This window comes from Capra hircus, chromosome 6 (assembly GCF_001704415.2).
Source record: "Capra hircus breed San Clemente chromosome 6, ASM170441v1, whole genome shotgun sequence".
Lineage (NCBI taxonomy): Eukaryota > Metazoa > Chordata > Mammalia > Artiodactyla > Bovidae > Capra > Capra hircus.
In genome coordinates, this window is record NC_030813.1 from 35,378,015 (window position 1) to 35,399,937 (window position 21,923).

Sequence of the window (21,923 nt, forward strand, 5' to 3'; positions counted from 1 at the left end):
ACTAATGATGAAAGTGAAAAAAACAGAACAGAATAAACCAAAACAACCCTTTATTAACTTCCAGTTTCCTTCTTTGCGCTTGAGTTGCTCTGCCTCCTTAGGAATACTGAGCTCAGAGAATACAGGTAGAACAAAAGGAATGTCACTACTGATATCACCAGTAACTAAAAGTTTATTGAATGCTTACTGTGTTCAAGGCACTTTGAGGGATGAAAAGAGGAGTAAAACATTAAGTTTTAAATGGCAAAAAATTATTTTATAATTTTGATTTAATTATAATTTTATAATTTTCTTTTTTGTGGTTGATGAGAAATCAACTTCTCCTATAATTACTAATATAGAAATGGTAACATTTCAAACATGAAGGCAATGTTTTAGAACAGAAACTCTCCTTGATTTCCCAGGTCATATCCAAATTCAAAGGCTATTTCTAACAGAACTGGGTCTCACCTTTTACCTCCCACCCTATCGCATGCCCAGACAGTAAGGTACCAGAGAGTACTGCTAGTTCAGGAGACAACTGGTCTTTTGGAATAGTTCCTGCTGGCTTATGTCAGCTCTGCCACTTTAAAGCTATGCAATTTCTGCCTGTTACCAAAATTCTTTGAGCCTTAGATTCCCCGAATACAAAAGTTACATAATAAAACTTAACTTACCCATTTGTTATGATTAGATGATCATATATAGTCTTTTGCCAACCATAATATAACACATAAAGATGTGGAATCATATAATGCTGTAAGAAGTAGAAAAATGTAACAACAGCTCCAAAATAATTCTCTTTTTGGTCTTCACAGGGCCTAAAAAATAATCCTCTCATTGGTCTACACAGAGTCTAAAATATCTGTTACTTTATTCATCCCTTTAACTACTCAAGAGGGTCTCTGTTAACTACATATATATCATAATTGAGTATTAAATATGTACTAAATATATTAAAATACGCTTACTCCTTGGAAGGAAAGTTATGACCAACCTAGATAGCATATTCAAAATCAGAGACATTACTTTGCCAACAAAGGTCTGTCTAGTGAAGGCTATGGTTTTTCCAGTAGTCATGTATGGATGTGAGAGTTAGACTGTGAAGAAAGCTGAAGGCTGGCGAATTGATGTGCCGGCGAATTGATGTGCCGACGAATTGATGCTTTTGAACTGTGGTGTTGGAGAAGACTCTTGGACTGCAAAGAGATCCAACCAGTCCATTCGAAAGGAGATCAGCCCCGGGTGTTCTTTGGAAGGACTGATGCTGAAGCTGAAACTCCAATACTTTGGCCACCTCATGCGAAGAGTTGACTCATTGGAAAAGACTCTGATGCTGGGAGGGATTGGGGGCAGGAAGAGAAGGGGATGACATAGGATGAGATGGCTGGACGGCATCACTGACTTGATGGACACGAGTTTGAGTGAACTCCGGGAGTTGGTGATAGACAGGGAGGCCTGGCATGCTGCATTTCATGGGGTTGCAAAGAGCTGGACACGACTGAGCAACTGAACTGAACTGAAATATATTAAATAACTAGTTGTGATGTGTCACAATGCAAAACACTATTATTGGCCGTAATAAAAAGAAACAAATTGAAAACAAATACCACTGGTTCATGCAAAAACATGAATGACCAAATATTAGGCTGAGTGAAGAAGCCAGAGAGATTTTTTTTTTAAGCTCATATTGCATGGTTTTACTTTCATGAAATTCTAGAAGCTGTACAACTGAATAGGGCACAGGGGAAATTTCTAGGGGTTGAAAATGTCTTACTTCTTCAAAACGGTGTGGGGTACATTAATGCATGTACTTTTCAAAATGGATTTAAAGGAATACAGAGTGGAACATATCACTGCATGCAAACTTTACTTTTAAAGTTTTAAAAGGACCAGCAAAACATCATTGTGTTTACTTTAAAATAGTTCTGATATCTTATGGATGCATGCTGAATTATTTACAAATGAAAAGATATACGTAATTCTTGGGATTTAGTTTAAAATGGGGAATGGGAGTAGTGATTTAAAAATGGGGAGTGGATGAGAATATAGATGAAACATGATTAATCATGAATTGGAAAATAGTGAAAGTTGGGTACTATTCCACCGAGAGGCCTCTATTTTCTCCACTTTTGTATATGTTTGAACATTTCCCATGGTAAAAAGTTGAAAAGAGAGGGATCGATGAACAGAAGGACATAACTTGTTGAAACTCTCAAAGTCATAAAGCAAACCAACTCGCAACTTCTCCGATCCCAACGAAGTAAAATATGAATGCTTTGAAAAGACCACTTTTCAAATGAGCCGACCAATAGTGCAAAGAGTTGCTTAAGTAGCATGTACTCGCTTCCCATCTCTTTTGGTTTCAAAGGGTTGTTTTGTAGATTTAAATTGCATTTTACTCACATTTCAGAGTGTGAGTGCAAGGATCAGAGAGAGGTGCAAGGTTCAGAGAAAGACTTTTTTTCTGCCCTACAAAAAATAAGCACAATACAAAGGAACAAAAAACATATAGCAAAGATGCGTTTTTCCGTTACAGGTCTAAAAGCATCCTCTCTTCCAGGCAAAGAAAGCAGAGGGAGTCCGTTGAGGGGAGGAGTTTCGTTCTCCATTTCGGTGTGATCCAGGAGCAGCTGCTTCTCCTTCAGCTTTTAAAGGTGAAACCGTGTTAAACAGTGCAAAAATTGTCTCGAACCCCTTGCGTGTGTCTGTCTGTGTGCCGGTGTGTGGAGATGGGGTGGCGTGTCAGCACCGAGGACAACGCGAATTGGAAGTAAGGAAGGTGAGTGGTATGTGATGATAGAATCTCCCTTTTCAGAAGGCTCTGAAAAGATTGGATATACTGGTTCAGGAGAGTCAATCACTCTGGATATGCCTCTTCCATCTAGGCACCTGCATCTGGAAAGTAAATTCCATTCTGAGAATGAAAAACCTTACAGCCGTTTGGTTTCGACGGCTGGGGAATGTTTATTCCTTGTTCCACTGATGGGAAAAGAAAACAGCGTCTGGCAGCCGCTGATTGGTGGAAAAGAAAATGGTGATAGTGGGGTGGAGAGAGGACTTGACTAGCCGCCTCCTGCCTCTTCAACCTGTAACTCTTCATTACTAGTCTCCTCTCCACCCGCGAGACCATATCGGCCCTACGAGAGGTTAAGAGTGGGCCTAAATCTGGGGGATATTTAAACAAAAGCATCGTTAACCTTCTGTCCTACGACCGTTAATCACACTTCATTGGTCTGAGGGAAACGTGCCCCTGGCAGAGCTGATGTGAGCACGCTTCCTAGAGTGCCTGTCTCTTTCAGCAGCTCCTCCAGAGACTGGCTCTGCCTTTGGTGGTCGACCTGTCACACTCCCCGCTTCCCGAGGCTGGATCTGACGTGGGGGTCCCCGCGAGGAACCAGAGGGGAAGGCGGAGACAAGGATGGGGGGTGATGGGAGAGAGGGAGACTTCAGCCCAAGCCTAACACTCGGGATCCCCACGCGAGCTCCGGTGACCCTGAGCTCGAGGCGAGCCGCAGAGCACCCCATCCTCCAGGCCCCTGGGTGCAGGCGGGAGGCGGGAACTGGAGGCTCCGTCTTCCCCGCCCCCACCCCATCCGAGGAGAGAGTGAAGTGCACGCGGCTGGGAGAGCAGCGGGCGCGGGGAGAGGGGCGGGGAGAGGAGCTAACAAATCAGCCGCGGGGGCGGTGAGAGGAAGGGGAGGAGGAGGACCGCGGAGACTAGCAGGAGAGGGGGCCAGCGACCGAGCGCGGCGACGCGGGGTGAGGTGTGTGCTGGCTTTAGAGCGGACCCAGGGACCGAGCCGCGCCTGCAGCATCCTTGGCGCTCTTCCCCGCTGCCCTCGCCCCCCAACCCTTCCCTTCCGACCTTCTGCCTTTTTCTCTCGAATCCTCTCGTGCGGGGGACGAGGAGTGGCAATTCGACGGCAGGTTTGTGGGTTTGCCTCCCACGCCCCCCGCCTCCCAGCGCAGGCTTGTGCTGACGGCCGCCTCCTCTGGGGACCATCCCTCTTCTGGTGCCGCCTCCACCCTTCCTGTGCGCTCTTTATCCTCTCTTCCCACTTAAATGACATTTGGGAATTGTTTTTAAATTTTTTAAGTGGGGGGTGGGGGAGAAATTGGAGTTCGTGGAGCCGAGGAAATCTGGTAAGTGCTTGTGGAACTAACTGGGCAGCTTTGGAAGTCGTGGAGAACACCTGGTGGGAGACGAGTCGTTGCGGGCGCCCCGGGGCGCGCGGGGGTGGGGTGGGCGTGCTGCCGTGAGGACCAGCTGTAGTCGAGCCTCTCTCAGAGGTGAGTGCTTATCCCTAGGGTGAGCGTGAGGAAAGGCAACTGACCTGTTTGCCTCCTGCTTCGACTGCTTCCCTCTTCTCGTCCTCAGAGGCCGAGAGGTCTGGATTCTCAGGGATAAGCTTCTCCTTTGGGAAACGCGAGGATGCTCCAGGGAGTATGAGTATTCAACTTTTGTTTGTCGCTTTCCTTAACCGCCCCCCGCCTCTAGTCCGCCCTCTCTGTTCTCTCTGTGAAGTAAACAAGCTATGTTTGGCAAATCTTTAAGTGGGAGCGCTGAGAGGGCGAGTCAACAGGTGATAAGGGGTTAACAGGTGCGGCGCAGGGTAGGGGGCGGGTTCCAGGCACTGAGAACGCCCCCACGGGTGGCTGGCGCGCCTCCTGAGGCTTCCGTGGTTGTGAACTCGCGCCCTCCTGCACGCTCTGGGTTGATAGCCCAGGGTCGGGTGCATGGTTGGGTGAATTAGAGCGAGGGCGGTGGGCTCGCAGTTGGCCTGAGGTTCAGCCACACCCAGAGTGAGTGTTTCCTTCCCTCCCCTGTTCGTGATTGATCTGTTAGCTGCCTTCTGGAATGTAAGCGTGTCCCTGACCCCCTGCCTTCAGGTCCCTTTCCTTTTCCTGTGATGTCTTCTAAACGCACTTCTAACTTATACTGTCACCATTTGGACCCTGGGAAGTTAAAAGAGGAGTCTATCTTTCCGTGCAATTCCACTTCGGAAACGCGTAAGAACAGCTCATATGATTCATCCTAATCCATGTTTAGGCGGCTAGACTTTATCCAGCCAAGATGGATGGGAGATGCTAAATTTTTAATGCAAAAGCTAAGAAAAGCCTCCTTTGTCCAGTGGTTGAAATGGAGGTACACTTAAGAGAATCTCACTCTTTTGAGGATTCTACTGATCTTTCAATAGTTTTTACTTTGGGTGGTTCTAATTTCGTTTTTTACGCAGAAGTTCTTAAAGTGTATTTTGTCTTCTCCAGTGTGGTGTAAAGGAATTCGTTAGCCATGGATGTTTTCATGAAAGGACTTTCAAAGGCCAAGGAAGGAGTCGTGGCTGCTGCTGAAAAAACCAAGCAGGGTGTGGCAGAAGCAGCAGGAAAGACAAAAGAGGGTGTTCTCTATGTAGGTAGGTAAGCCCTAAATGTCACTTTGATATTTATTTGGGATTGATGGGTTAGGATGATTGATGCTTTAAATGCTGGTATTTCTCACCACTCCTCAAAGTGATGGGCTGAATCAGAGGTGTGTGTAAGTAGGTGAATGTGTGTGTTTGAGCTAATATACAAAGTGGGGCTATTTTGTTTTTCCAGACTATTTAATTTTGCAGTAATATTTAGGACTTTCTTTTTTTAAATGAATGTTTCTATGCATAAGTAACTATAGCTCTGAGGACACTTTTAAAAACTCAGTCTCAGAAAATATTCAATAGTATCTTAAAATCAAACTCCTTCATGAGCTTTTGATTTATCTCCATGAATAATATATGCTAACTTCAGTGTATTCTAATTTAAAAGTAAGACGTTGATATAATCTTGAGATATGTAAAGAGAGACCTACTGTGACCCTAAAAAGAAAAGGACAGACAAGTCTTTGGAGTTACTTCTTGTGACCACTTGGTAAGTTGGGGACTAAGCTCAAGAAAGTGCTTGAAGGCTGCTAATATCTCTGAGACATTTATATAGTTCATCTATCAAGTGATACAATAAATTAGATGCTTACTGTTTTTCCTTGTTTATAAATTCCCACATCAGAGTATTCTTGCAGTGAAGTGAAAGTTGCTTCATCCTGTCTAATACTTTGTGATCCCATGGACTGTCCATGGAGATTCTCCAGGTTAGAATACTGGAGTGGATAACATTTTCCTTCTCCAGGGGATCTTCCCAACCTAGGGATTGAACCCAGGTCTCCCACATTTCAACTGGATTCTTTACCCGCTGAGCCACAAGGGAAGCCCAAAAATGCTTGAGTGGGTAGCCTATCCCTTTTCCAGAGGCTCTTCCTGACCCAGGAATCAAACCAGGGTCTCCTGCGTTGCAGGCAGATTCTTTACCAACTGAGCTATCAGGGAAGCCCTACTCTTTTTTTTTTTTTTTTTTAATCTTGAACTGTGTTAGGTTGGGTGTTGTTTCACAAGTCACCTGGAATTCTTTGGGTGAAGAAATAGGCATACACATAGACACACACTCATCTATAGGGATACAAAGAGGCACATGAGCATACACTCACCCACTGCCCATTCTGTCTCTTTTCTCCTCTGAGCTTTTCCTCCTTTTCCTCACATTCTCTGGTAGCAGGTGTAGCAACAGTAGCCAAAGGATGAGTAATACAGTGGAGGATGAGCATAATGGATTGTGTAGAATACTCTGTCTATGTCTGTGGGGTGAAAGAAAGCTATATCGTCTCTTCAATATAGATGGACTGGAGAAAAGTTATACTTGGAATGATTTTTATGAATATTTCTCATATTTTTTCTCACTGTTCATAGACTTTTTATTTTGGTTTAATCTTACCACAAACCTCCAGTTAAATTACTCTTTATCTTAAAATGTATTTTCAGAAAATCATTGAATTGAAAGATGTTACAAGAGGGAAAAGTCAATGAGTTAAACTCAGTTTTTTTCTTGTGAAATGTGGATTGTATCTTTTTAGGTGGAATTTGGAATACTGAATCAGTGACATTTAGATAATCAGTATTTTTATATTTGTCCTCAATGTTCCAAGTTGTACAAGTGCATGCTTTGCAACCATTCCTTGATTTCAGTTACTTTATAGCTTAGTTACTTTTAAGATATTTTTAGTTGGATAATATTGATTTATTAGTTTTGAATGAGTCCAAGAACCACTGACTATTAAATTAACATGGTGCTGTTTTCCAGGTAATAAGCAGGATTATCATCTGGAAAACATTGTACTTGTTTTCATTTTAACCCATGAGTTTGGGCAAATAAAATAACAATTTTTTAGAGATTAATTCTGTTGTTTTCTCTGAGATTATTATATGAAATTTCAATTTGTTTATGTATACATATTAAAAAAATAATCTTCAGTGTTCATTATGGTATTTAACAGAGTGCATTCTATATACTATTTATCAGTTGATATTTTAAAGTCAATTAAAAATTGAACACAAATACATAATTCAGGATGAAGTATGACCTTGTGAAGTTATAGTACTACCAGGTTTTGGCAAGCTTTTTCCCTAAAGGGGTAGTGAATAATTTTAGGGTATGATGTCTGTTTCAGCTGATCAGCTTTGCTCTCCTGAAGTGAAAGCAGCCATAAACAATAATTAGGGTGACTATGTTCCTATAAAACTTTACTTACCAAAATAGCTGGAGAGTTTATTTGGCTCATAAGCTATAGTTTACTGACTCCTGATAAAGTAGGAAAAAAATGTAGATTTGATGTCAAACTTAAATTCCAGTCCAGACTACAGCACTTTTTAACCTCTAGGATAATGGAAAGGTACTTAACATATCTAAGCATCACTTTACTCATTTGTAAAAATACAGTTTGAATAAATGCAAGTACCTTGTAGAGTTCTTGTGAGAACATCATAATAAAGCCGAACCTATAAGTAAAAAGGCATACTTTTAAAAAATTAAAGACTTAATTTTTATAACAGTTTTAAATTAACAGAAAAATTGATATATAGAGGTTTCCCATGTACCCCGAACCCCACACATGCATAACCTCTCAAATTACCAACATCCTTTACCAGATGGTACATTTGTTACAACTGCTGAACCTACATTGACACATCATGATCATCCGAACTCCATAGCTTCCATTAAGGATCACTCTTGCTGCAATACATTCTGTGAGTTTGGACGAATGTGGAAATGGCAATCCACTCCAGTATTCTTGCCTGGAGAATCCCATGGACAGAGAAGCCTGGTAGGCTACAGTCCATGGGGTCACAAAGAGTCGGACATGGCTAAGTGACTAACACACACACACATTCATCATTATAATATATAGAGTATTTTCAGTGTTCTAAAAATCCTCTGTGCTCTGCTTATTCATGGCCTTCTCCCAACCCCTGGCTATCACTGATCTTTTTCTCTCCATAGTTTTGCCTTTTCCAAAATGTCATATCAGTGGAATCACATACTGCTTAGCCTGTTGAGATTGGCTTCTATCAATTAATAATATGCATTTAAATTCTTTCATGTCTTTGAATGGCTCATTTCTTTTTAGTGCCAAATAATATTCTATTGTCTCAGTGTATCATAGTTTATCATTCCCCTCCTACATCTTGGTACTTGGAGGGCATCTTACTTGCTTCAAAGAGTTGGCAGTTATGAATAAAGCTGCTATAAACATCTGTGTGCAGGTTTTTGTGTGTACATAAGATTTCAGCTCCTTTGGGTAAATATCAAAGAGCACGACAATTGCTGGGTCATATGATAAAATATGTTTAGTTTTCAAAGAAACCATCAAACTATCTTCTGCAGGGACTGCACCATTTTGCATTCCCACCAGCGATTAACGACAGTTTTTGTTACTCTACTTCCTTGACAAAATTTGATGCTGTCCATGTTCTGGACTTTGGACATACTAATACATATGTAGTGGCATTGCACTGTTATTTTAATTTGTGTTTTGAAACTGGTGACATAGGACATGGAGCATCTTCTCAAATGCTTATCTACCATCTCCACATCTTCTTTGATGAAGTATCTATTAAGATCTTTGGCCTATTTTTTAATCAGGTTATTTGTTTTTTTACTGTTGATTTTTAAGAGTTCTTTGTCTTCTTTTCAGATATTTCATAAATATTTTCCTGTCTGTAGATTGTTTTCTTATTCTTTTAAAATTGTCTTTCATAGAAGTTTTTAATTTAAATGAATTCTCACTTACTAGTGATTTAATGGAGTGTGTCTTTGGTGTTTATAACTCAACAGCCATTGCCATACTTGAGATTATGTAGATGCTCTTCAATGTGATCTTCTAGAAGTTTTATAGTTTCACATTTTACACCTAAGGCTATGATTCATTTTGGATTATTTGCTTGTGAAGGGTATAAAGTTGTGTAAAATTATTTTTTTCATGTAGATGTCCAGTTGTTCTAGCACCATTTGTTTAAAGACTATCTCTGTTCCATTTTATTGTGTTTTTTCCTTTGTCAAAAATCAGTTGATTACATTTATGTTTGTGTATTTCTGGGCTCCCTTTTCTAGTCCCTTGATCTATTTGTTTATTCTTTCACCAATATCACATTGTGTTGATTATGACAGCTCTGTAAGAAGTCTTAAAGTTTGGTAGTGTCAGTCCTCTAATTTTGTTCTTCTTCAATACCATTTTGGCTGTTTTTGATCTTTGCCTCTCCACGTAAACTTTAGAATCAGTTTGTTAATATCCATAAAATAACCGGGGTTTTGCTTGAGATTGTTGTTGCTCAGTCACTAAGTTGTGTCCAACTCTGTGACCCTATAGACCGTGGCACAGTAGGCTCCTCTGTCCTCCACTGTCTCCCGAAATTTGCTCAGATTCATGTCCATTGAGTTGGTGGTTCTTTCTCTCTCTATATATATGTGTGTGTGTGTGTGTGTGTGTGTGTGTATATGTGTGTGTATATATATAACATGGAATTGTAAAATCAACTTGGGAAGAGCTAACATGTTGTTAATATTCTGTCTTCTATCCATGAATGTGGAATATCTCTCCATTTATGTAGTTCTTTGATTTTGTTATCAAAGCTTCATAACTTTTCCCATATAGATCTTGTATATATTGCATTAAATTTATGCCCAGGTATTTTATTTATTTTTGATGCTAATGTAAATGATACTGTGTTTTTAATTTCAAGTTCTGCTCCGTTCATTACTGGTATATAGGAAGGTGATTGACTTTTTAACCTCACATCCTGCAATCTTTCTATAATAACTTATTAGCACCAGGATATTTTTTATTCATTCTTGACAGTTTTGTTTCATCTTTCCCAGTCAGATATCTTTTATTTCCTCATCTTATTGCAATAGCTAGGGCTTCCTGTAAGATGTTGAAGGAATGGTGAAAGGGGGTATTATTGCCTGTTTCTGGTAATAAAGTTCCTAGTGTCTCACAATGAAATACAATGTTAGCTGTAGACTTTTTGGTAGATACTTTCTATCAGGTTGAGAAAGTTCTCTATTTCTAGTTTACTGGGAGGGGTTTTTTAATCACAAGTAGATGTTGGGTTTTGCAAATTCTCTTTCTGCACCTATTAATATGATCGTGACATTTGTCTTTTTGAGCCTGCTGATGTGAAAAATTACTTAATTGACTTTCAAACATTGAACCAGCCTTGCATACCTATGATAAATGCCACCTGATTGTGATGTATAATTCTCTTCATGCATTGTTGTGTTTGATTCATTAACATTTCATTGAGAATTTTTGTTAGTGTACTTCTATATGTAGGAGCCGTGGTTATTATTGTCAAATAAACGCTGCTTGGTGGCTCCATTGGTAAAGAATCTGTGCCAAGCAGGAGACCTGGGTTTGATCCCTGGGTCAAAAAGATCCCCTGGAGAAGGGAATGGCAACCCACTCCAGTATTCTTGCCTGTAGAATCCCATGGACAGAGAAGCTTGGTGGGCTACCATCCATGGGGTTGCAAAGAGTCTGACAGGACTGAGCAATTAACACATAATTAACGCATGCACACAAACTCTGCAACAGAATAATTTCTTTGTCAATGTATTTTCTTTCTATAATTTTATCCTTCATTATAAAACTATTATGAATAACTAGCTTGAAAGATTAGAAGTAACTAGGGAAAATTTTCCTGTTTCACTTATGGCTGAACAAGTTTAGCATACTGTTTTCTTAAGCCTTATGAGAGAGTAATCTCATTCCTTTATAATATACTTTCAACAGCTAGCTTTTAATGCTAATTGATGAACCACCCATAAGGATCAGTATTATGTTTTTTCTCCTTTTGTGATATCTTTGTATACAAATTTTCAATCAACCTACTTCAATTTAATGGACCAAAAATTTCTCAATCAAATGGTTTAGAAATTATAAGTTGAGAGTGAAATTCAAAAGCAAAAAAAAAAAAAAAATGTAGCTCTCTGCCAAGTATTGTAACAGTAAAGGCAAGACTTTCCTGGTGGCTCAGATGGTAAAGCGTCTGCCTACAATGTGGGAGACCTGGATTTGATCCCTGGGTCAGGAAGATCCTCTGGAGAAGGAAATGGCAACCCACTCCAGTACTCTTGCCTGGAAAATCCCATGGATGGAAGAGCCTGGTAGGCTACAGTCCATGGGGTTGCAAAGAGTTGGACATGACTGAGCGACTTCACCTCACCTCAAAGGCAAGAAAATGACCTTCAAAACTCTTCCAGTGACATTCTGCTCAATAAGTAGCAGTGGTCAAGACTGTGGATTGATATCAAACTCCCAAGTCACAATTTACTTCACCTCTACCATACTGAGATAGTCAACATGACATGCACAACAGCATAATTGAGTCCTTGGCAATGCCCAGGCATTATTTCTGATCTTCACCAGTCTGCAGCTTTGTGAAGTCATAAGAGACAAGAGGGGAATGGATGTGGGCTACATCAGCTTAGGGAAGCCATCAGATCCAGGGTCCCTTCAGCTGTTACCTATTATGAGATCTACTTATCTATAAGGTCTATCTATCACGTTACTGGTGACATAGCACTTGGCATGTATTTTGTAGCTTTATCTTTTCATTATAGATTGCTTATCAATTAAAAGTTAATCATCAGTAACATATACTACTGAACAATTATGACAGCCAATAAAAGGTGATTGGTTTGATGCAAAGCAACCTCATTAAGACTTTCTTGTAGGTTTGGTTCAGGATACATTCCATGATTTAGCCGAAGATTAAATTATCAGGTATAACTGAGGCAGAGAGAATAGACTACAGGCCAACTGTTAAAATATATTTTTACTAGTTGTTTTTAAAAATAAGGGGTTGAAGGAGTGGCAGGTAGTGAATGATAACTATTCATTTCCCAGTTTTTTGGTCCTAATTTCCTTACATTCTTCTCTGTCTGATAGACTTACTTTATTTAGCTTTTAGGGTAGTTTTCAAATGAATTTTCTTTTTGTTGTTATTTTCTCCAAGATCATTAAAAAGCTGTATGAAGTACAATAAAATCCAATATTAGAGAGCTGATGAATAAAATTATTCGCAAACTTAATTTTAGCAATACGTGTTAATAAATTCTTTGTGTAAAAGTTTGGTAATGGTCATGATTTTGGAAAAATTCCTATCTTGCCCCTTCTTGAAGCTAGCATTAGTCATACTTCAGTGATAAAATACTGTATTCCTTCTAAAGGTTTGCCTGGTTTCATAGAAACAATATGGGCTTAGGGTCATAGAGCCCTTAATTTGAACATGCTTATAGCTGGTGACTTCAGACAAATCATGTAACTTTAATTTGTAATTATGGAATAAAATGGGCATGATTTGAAATGGAGGGTTATCACAAACATTAAATGAGATGAAAAATGCCTTTTTCATAATAGATTTTCAACAACTATGAATTGCTTCTCTCCTTCCCCCATCCATTTGTGTTCCATGGGTTAAGTAATCTTTCTCTGTACTGCATTTCCGTAGAGCTTCAGCATCCAAAGCATTCAGAGCTTCTGAATCCAAAGTCACCTTCCCAGCCAGACTCTGTGTTGTCTCACTTTTTCTTTTCAACTTTCTTTAAGTTGATACATGAAGTGGGACACAAGGGGTTGAAAAGCTGTTCAGTTCAGTTCAGTTGCTCAGTCGTGTCTGACTCTTTGCGACCCCATGAATCACAGCACGCCAGGCCTTCCTGTTCATCACCAACTCCCGGAGTTCACTCAGACTCACGTCCATCGAGTCAGTGATGCCATCCAGCCATCTCATCCTCTGTCATCCCCTTCTCCTCCTGCCCCCAATCCCTCCCAGCATCAGCGTCTTTTCCAATGAGTCAACTTTTCACTGTGTGCTAAAATCTTAATTGGAGCATATCCTGTTAGCTTTGCTTTGTTATATTTGTTGTAATGGTTACTGAATTTCTTTGTTTTAAATTTTTTGCTCCCTGAAGATACCTTTACACATGGGTTTTTGAAGAGTGAGATATTGTTTTTCCATTAGACATATTTAAAAGTAGCTCATTAGCAGTAAAGGTGACTTTGAAGCTTATGGTTTGAATTTGTTTGTTTTTGTAGGATCCAAAACCAAGGAAGGGGTAGTTCATGGTGTGACAACAGGTAAGCTTTGTGGAACTTGCATTCAAGGATGATATTGAAAATATCTAGTAAGCAGGATAGCCCCAGCACTGATCGTTCAGGATGTAAATATAAATAACCACTCTGCCCATAGAGGAGCATTCTAGAAAACATCAGCTTTGTTTAATCTTGATTCTTTATTAAATATTAAATATTTAAGTATGTTAAGTATTTGTTATAAATAAGTAAAACACAGTGTTTGTAATTGTCAAGAATGATGACTGAATTTACTGGTTTCATTGTTTAACTTATAGTAGTGTAACATTTGAATATTCTGGTCTACTTAATGTTCTGGCAAATAATAGTGCAATATCATATAAGGACTGCCATTTTTAAAGAGTTGAATGAAAATTTTCTATAGAGTACAATGAAATATTCTGACACTAAATTATACAAATTATAATACTTCCTTGATTCAGAAGATATTTTAGGAAATACTCTTGGGATGGTCAGTAAATTATTTATTGTATTTCTGTTTGGCCTAACTTTACCCAAATTTTGAAATTAGGTCTGTAACAAGATTACAATAACTGAATAGCAAAAATGATGAAAATTATGGTGGTGATGATGAGGAAGAAGAGGAGGATAATGATAGAAATAGAAAAATCACAATTTAGCAACTTTAATATATGGACGTGGTGTGATTGAGTTTTATGTTTTATGTACTCCAAGCTTTCTGGCAGGCATGATAAAATAAGATATAATCATACGATCAGATATAAAATATAACTCATATGATGAGAAAACAGTAAATATGGCAGGGCCTCAGCAAAATAACATGCTTCTATTGCTAAGTTATAAAATAGATTTTGAGAAAATCAAATGGGAAAATTAATGCAGTGTTTTGGTTAAGGCCACAAACGATGAAGCCAGAACTCTGTAGTCCAAATTTCTGCTTGCCCCTTACTAGCTGTGTGACTGTTCTGCAAGACTCATTACCTCTGTGTGATTCAGTTTCCTCATCTGTAAAAGAATTCAGTGAATGAGAATATATGTAAATACCTAGAATACTGAAGGCAAATAGTATGTATTACCTAGGTTTTACTATCATTTTGTAGTGAATCTACTTTGAGCTACATTTTTGTAGCTAGTGGAGAAAGGTATTTATATGACTTTTATACGTACTTTTATACATACTATATAGTCCATGGAATTCTCCAGGCCAGAATACTGGAGTGGGTGGCTTTTCCCTTCTCCAGGGATCTTCCCAACCCAGGGATCGAAGCCAGGTCTCCCGCACTGCAGGCCGATTCTTCACCAGCTGAGCCACAAGGGAAATGCAAGAATACTGGAGTGGGTAGCCTATCCCTTCTCCAGCAGGTCTTCCTGACCCAGGAATCGAACCGGAGTCTTCTGCATTGCAGGCAGATTCTTTACCAACTGAGCTCTCAGGGAAGCCCTTTTATACATACTTTTGACTAAAAACGTTAGAGTATAAAATAAAAACAGGGAGTTCTATGGTGGCCTTGTGGTTAGGATTATGGGTTTTCACTGCTGTGTCCTAGGTTCAACCCCTGTTCAGAGAACTAAGATCTCGCAAGCCACATAGTGTAGCTGAATATAAATAAATAAATAAATAAATAAATAAACAACCCTTTGAAACTAATTCTTCTAGAAGCTAAGTTAAAGTATGCAACATACATTTGCTCTGTTGGAATTCAGTATATATAAACTGCCCTGTAGGGACCTTCTATAAATGGCATGTTATAAAGTATGACTTTTGTAAAAACTAGCTATCAGACAGTTGTAGACTATGCTATATGAAGATAGTCTACTTGGATTAACAGCTTTTCATTGTAATAACTGACGGAGAATCCATATGGATGAAAAAGCGGATAAGCATGTGCAAAGTTTAGAACCTGTGGTAAAAATTAGAGAATAAACTAATACTACCATCCAATAGAGGCTATGCAGATGGGCTGCAAGGATAACTATTGACAAAGTCAGAATTTTTGAGTTTTTTTAGAATGACAGAATGTACACATGAGTTTTTGAGGTGTTTGTGTGCATGCATGTGTACAGACTTGGCCTGGTACAAGTGACTGAAGTTTTGTACTATAAGGCAATATTTTGCAAATTGTTTCTGAGAAACAGTAGCCTGCCAGCTAATGTTTCCATGGTTTTAAAATGTTTTTGCATATCCTGTCTTCCTTTTAGCATATTAAAGAAACTGAGCTGTTCTATAGTAAATAAATTTACATAATTTAGTTTAACCCAGGATATCCAAAACTCATTTGACTTTCTTTCAATAGCTGAGAAAAAAGTGAAAGTCACTCAGTAGTGTCCCACTCTTTGTGACCCCCATGGACTACACAGCCCATGGAATTCTCCAGGGCTAAATACTGGAGTGGGTAGCTGTTTCCTTCTCCAGGGGATCTTCCCAACCCAGGGATCAAACCCAGGTCTCCCACATTGCAGGTGGATTCTTTACCAGCTGAGCCACAGGGGAAGCCTTTTCAATAGTTACTAGAGTTCAATTCAGTGAATGTTCCCCAGAACACTATGGAAAATCCTTCTAAGCAGGGAGACCATGATGATTTTGGTATGGGCAGTATTTACACCATTGCACAAGTGACGTTAAATGCATTTACATCATTGCACCAGTCAAAGACTTCCCTGGTGGCTCAGATGGTAAAGAATCTGCCTGCAATGTGGGAGACCTGGGTTCAATCCCTGGGTTGGAAAGATCCCCTGGAGGAGGGCATGGCAACCCACTCCAGTATTCTTGCCTGGAGAATCCCCATGGACAGAAAAGCCTGTCCATGCAGGTTGCAAAGAGTCTACATGACTGAAGTGAGTTAGCACAGCATCAGTCAATCACCCTGGCAGTAGTGAAATATCAAAAATGTAGTTATAAGTAATCTGGCCATGAAAATTGCATTAGAATAAACCAGTTGCAATAAGGGCCATCCCTCTCTCATATCAGATAAATTAATTTGTTGAGTAAAGTTATTTCATGTAAAATTCTAAATTCATATTATAAGGGTAAATAAATGATTAAGGTAATAACCTCAGCAGTTAATCGGAGAGAGAATTGGTTGCTTTTTATATATGACCTAAAATGTTTATCATGGTACATAATAAATACTAAATAATTGTTATTAATTTTGTTATTACTTTTAAAGCAGGGAAGTGAGCAACTGTTATAAAGTGCATAACATTTTCAGCTAATGTTAAAAGAAAAATTTCCACAAGATTCATTTCATTAACTATTTTGTAGAAATACAGACTTTAGTAAACTTAGGCCAGGCGTTTTCTATTTACAACATCCAGGGAAAATTCATCCTCCCAGTTAGATAATCTGAAGATAAAATCCAGAAAACTCTACCTTAATCCCTGGCTTTTTGATCTCAGGACATTATTATTTCAGTTGTCAGTACATCACATTATAAGAAAATATGAGAGTGCACTTAATCTGGGCTTATTGAATGACATGCCTTTGAAGGTATTAAAAAATAATTTGACATAAGCTGACTCATTCTCATTTTTTCCCTCATGAAAGTATGATATAAGAAATTCCTACTGTTGGAGATCTTCTGCAGGCTTTGATTCTTACACACAGAAATTTGTTATACAATAATGAACACAGTTAATTTTCAACATGTTACATTTTACATGTTACTTCCTTGTTAAACTGCTTTAAAATATAAATTTCTTGTCCTCATATCTGTAATTTGTATACTGATTCAAAACTAGATCTTAATTTTGTAATTTTTTTTAATGTTATAGGTTAGATTTATTGTCCTAAAAGTTGGTGCCACATTTCCTTTGTGGAATTTTATTGTTAATTAGAGTCAATAATTGTTGAAATTAATGTATAAATTACACATATACACAAAATTTCTTTTAATGTACTCAAAATTATTTAATGAGTATTACTATGAAATAAAGAAAATATGATCTCTTGATTTTGATCAACTCAAAATATACTAGTGGAGGTGGATAGATATACTGGGAAATCAATAATTATGGTGCAAATAAAAAGTTCAGTAGTAAAGGTATACCCAAAATTTTATGAGCACCCAGGAGGAGGAAGAAGGACAGTTGTTGGGAAAAGAGGTTATTAACATGGAATTTAACTTTTGAGGTGGGTTTTATCAAAGGGGTTTAATTGTTTAAGGTCAGTAAATTATCTGCTAGATAAATCAGTTCCTACAGAAATCTTAAAACATGTCTATCAAGGACTTCCCTTGTGGTACAGTGGTCAAAACTAAATGCTTCCAATGCAGGGGTTTGATCCCTGGTCGATCCCTGGGTTTGATCCCTGGTCGATAAAGATCCCACATGGTGCATGGCACAGCCAAAAAATAAAAATAAATTAAGAAAATAAATAAAATGGTCCACCACTGCTATATGTAAATTCTGCCATTTTTTAATGTAAATAATTTCCTTATTCCTACAGTGGTAAAATCTAATAAATTATAATAAACTACAAAGTACATTTTACTGTGCAGTTTATGTGCATTAAAAAAGTATGTATATAAATCTAGAATTATAAAAATAAACTTTCATGGCTGGCAGAAGAAAAATTATGAATCTCTAAAAAGATCAAAATTTATTTTTGTCTTTGAGATTTTATAACAAATGTTCATTTTCAAGTAAAATTTTCTACTTGTGTTCTTAGAAAAGAAAAAAAAAATGAGAACTTGAAGCCCATAATTCACTATTTTTAAAGCATCAACATTCTGGAAATGTTTTAAAACATGAGATTTCCAGTACAGTTTTTCACTGGCATTTAAATTGAACTTTGCATTGAGTATAGCCATGACTAGTTGGTAGGCATCCACCACATCCCCAGAAGTAGCAAAAGGCAAATATCAAGCAATACCTGCTGTGAACTCTTCCTGCTTTTAGAGTCTTGGGGCCACTTTCATTTCCCCCTGTTGTCTACACTGAGGAGCGAGACTTGTTTTCCTTTTTTCCTTATGTACCTCCTCAACTTCCATGACCTACATACTGTATTCGAAACCCAATTGTTTTGACCACACTATTACTGTTTAGTTGTGTCAAACTCTGCAGTGCTCTGAATAGTAGCCCTCCAGGCTCCACTGTCCATGGGATTCTCCAAGCAAGAATACTGGAATGGGTTGTCATTTCCTTCTCCAGGGGAATCTTCCTGACCCAGGAACTGGCTCCTCCCAACTGGTGAAATAACATCTGTACAATAATCAGGTGACTAGCACATAACACTTAACAGCTCACATAGTACAACTCATTGAATTCCTCAGAAAAGAAGGCAAACATTAGATATAGATAAGAATGCAAGACCCAGGCTTTATGAGTGTAAGTGTTATAAGGTTTTAGTTCAGTTTAGTTGTTCAGTTGTGTCTGATTCTTTGCGACCCCATGGACTTTAGTATGCCAGGTTTCCCTGTCCATCACCAACTCCTGGACCTTGCTCAAACTCATGTCCACTGAGTTGGTGATGCCATCCAACCGTCTCATCCTCTGTTATCCCCTTCTCATGCGTTTGATTTTTTCCCAGCATCAGGGTCTTTTCCAATGAGTCAGTTGTTTACATCAGATAGCCAAATTATTGGAGCTTCAGCATCAGTCCTTCCAATGAATATTCATGACTGATTTCCTTCAGGATTGACTGGTTTGATCTCCTTGCTGTCCAAGGGACTCTCAAGAGTATTCTCCAAAACCATAGTTCAAAAACATGAATTCTTTATAGTCCAGCTCTCACATCCATACATGACTACTGGAAAAAGGTTTGGGTGGAGAGTTGTCTTGTTTCCCTTGACCTTGAAATTATTAAAAGTGTAGAATCTCATCTTTTACTGCTTTTTCATAAAACTCTTAATTAATTAAAACAAACTTTTTTTTATTGCAGCTTTGTTTATTTAATATTTGTATGGAGTTAATATAGAAAGATTAATTCAACAGTTATATATAGTCTTGGATAATTTTTGACATGAGATCGAATCTCTTTCTAAATCTAATCCCAAACTATTTATACCATCATCTTAAAATATAACTTATTTTTAAAAGCCTACCGAATCTCCATATCTTATTTTTAATGAAAAGAAATTAAGTGTGCTCAACAAACCACTTCATTTCATACTTTAAGTCCAGCTCTTTTGTTCCCATTAAAATGACTGAAAATAAATCTTAACACTAAAACTCATTCTGTTTCAACTACCTGATGCTTCATAAAAGGATCAGCATAGTCATCCCTCCCTCTGTTTTATTTCTGATGGTACCATGTGAGAGCGTGTATGATTCTGTGACTCAGAAGGTGTGATGAAAAAAACATGCTGAGTGAGATCAAAGACTTGGCATTGAAATTGAAATAAAGAAATATTTCATGCTGAGTTTGATACAACTACACCTGCAAGCCTTGCTTTCTGTAAACTTTCTTTCATAAAATGTAAACCAGAGTGAAATTGCTTATAGCCCTAAATTTGTGATCATTAGGCTTGAAACACCTTTAAATATCTGCATGATTGCATAGACTGTCTTGGCAAAGAATCTGTGTTTGGCTAAGCCACGCTCACTTAGCAATCCCAGTAACTTTTTCTTCTCCTGACTCACCAGTTATCTACGTGTGTGAATATAGGTCTTTGGAAGTTGATGGTTCGTGGAAGTGAAATTATTCCTAGTGGCTGTTGGTCCACCATCCCTTAACCTATCATTGTTTTTGATTCATCCCAGTGGCTGAGAAGACCAAAGAGCAAGTGACAAACGTTGGAGAGGCAGTGGTGACAGGGGTGACTGCAGTGGCACAGAAGACAGTAGAAGGAGCAGGGAGCATTGCAGCTGCCACTGGCTTTGGCAAAAAGGATCATCTGGGCAAGGTAGGACTGTGTACATCTTGTTCCATTTCTAAGCTTGTGGATCCCCATTGCATTTTCAGCAAGGCACAGAGGCAAGAATAAGATGCTTACTTGCAGGAGAGCTGACTGAGCTTCCCTCATTAAAAAAAAGTACTCCCTTTATATGTATTCTTTTTGGAGATACTCACCCAGATAAATACTGTGAAAATCGCACAATAAATGTGATTGTTTTATTTCCTGGAAAAAAAAAGTTAATGAAATGAACAGTGTAACAAATGTCTAAAAGAGCCGTGACATTTCAGAAAGAATGGGTGCTTTTATGTTGGCTGTGAATCTTGGAATTTTTCTTTGTTGGAGTATAGCAAAGGCTTTGTGCCCAGTCTCTAAATGTTCAAAATGAAAATCTTTTACTTAATTTCTTTATAGTGACATCATCTCTTATTAAATGGCATATTTGCTTATTATATAACAATTCACTGCCAAATATATGTTTGTGGAAACCAAGGGGCTTAAACTATGATCATGGTTTTGGGGTGATTTTAAAATTCTCAGAATTCTCACTTTTCCTTTCTTGACAAATATGAGACTCTAGGAAAATTATTCAAGAGTTAGGACTTTCATTTTAAACAAATAAGCAACAGAAAATGAGGTATCAACTGGAAGATGAACATTTTACAAAATTCATGACCATAGGCAGATTCTTTTTTTTTTTAATTGAAGTATAGTTGATTGATAATGTTGTGCCAATCTCTGCTGTACAACAAAGTGACTCTGTTATGGTCGTATATATATTCTTTTTTATATTTTTCCCATTATGGTTTATTCCAGGTGACTGGATATAGTTCCCTGTGCCACAGTAGGACCTTATTGTTGTCCATTCTAAATGTGATGACTTGCATCTACCAGCTTCCAACTCCCAGTCCATCCTCCCCTCTCCTCTCCATCTTGGCCACCACAAGTCTGATCCTATGTCTGCGAGTCTACTTCTGTTTTGTAGATAGGTTCACCTGCATCATACTTCAGATTTCACATATAAGTGGTGCCATATGGTATTTATTTTACTCTTTCTGACTTCGCTTAGTACGATCATCTCTGGTTGCGTCTGTGTTGCTTCAGATGGCATGATTTTGTTCTTTTTTATGGCTGAGTAGAATTCCACTGTATATATGTCACGCCTTCTTTATCTGTTCATCCGTCAACAGACGTTTAGGTTGTTTTCAAGTTTTGGCTGTTGTGAATAGCGCTGCTACAAACATAGGGGTATATGGGTTCTTTAGAATTATAGTTTTGTCTGGGTATATGCCCGGGACTGGGATTGCTGGATCATATGGTAAATCTATTTTTAGTTATCTGAGGAACCATCATCGTGTTTTCCATAGTGGCTTCCCCAACTTATATTGCCACCAATAGTGTAGGAGAGTTCCCTTTTCTCCACACCCTCTCCAGCATTTATTATTGATAGACATTTTAACAAAGACCATTCTGACAGATGTGAAGTGGTACCTCATTGTAGTTTTGATTTGCATTTCTCTAATAATTAGCAATGCTGAACATCTTTTCATGTGCCTCCTAGCCATCTGTATGTCTTCTTTGGAGAAATGTCTATTATGGTATCCTCATTTTTTTGATTGAGTTGTTTGCTT

The 21,923-nt window shown here is 38.4% G+C and overlaps 1 protein-coding gene across 9 annotated transcripts in view; it reads left to right on the top strand.

Moving 5' to 3' along the window:
- The window catches only part of SNCA (synuclein alpha), a 155,995-nt gene continuing 136,634 nt past the window's right edge, over window positions 2,563-21,923 (top strand). The window contains exons 1-4 of one of the 9 annotated variants that reach the window (XM_013964536.2): window positions 2,563-2,636; window positions 5,251-5,396; window positions 13,442-13,483; window positions 20,159-20,301. In XM_013964536.2, the coding sequence (XP_013819990.1) occupies window positions 5,276-5,396; window positions 13,442-13,483; window positions 20,159-20,301 (306 nt within the window). In that variant the 5' untranslated portion in view covers window positions 2,563-2,636; window positions 5,251-5,275. The other 8 variants (XM_013964537.2, XM_005681428.3, XM_005681429.3 and 5 more) reach the window with 8 other exon arrangements.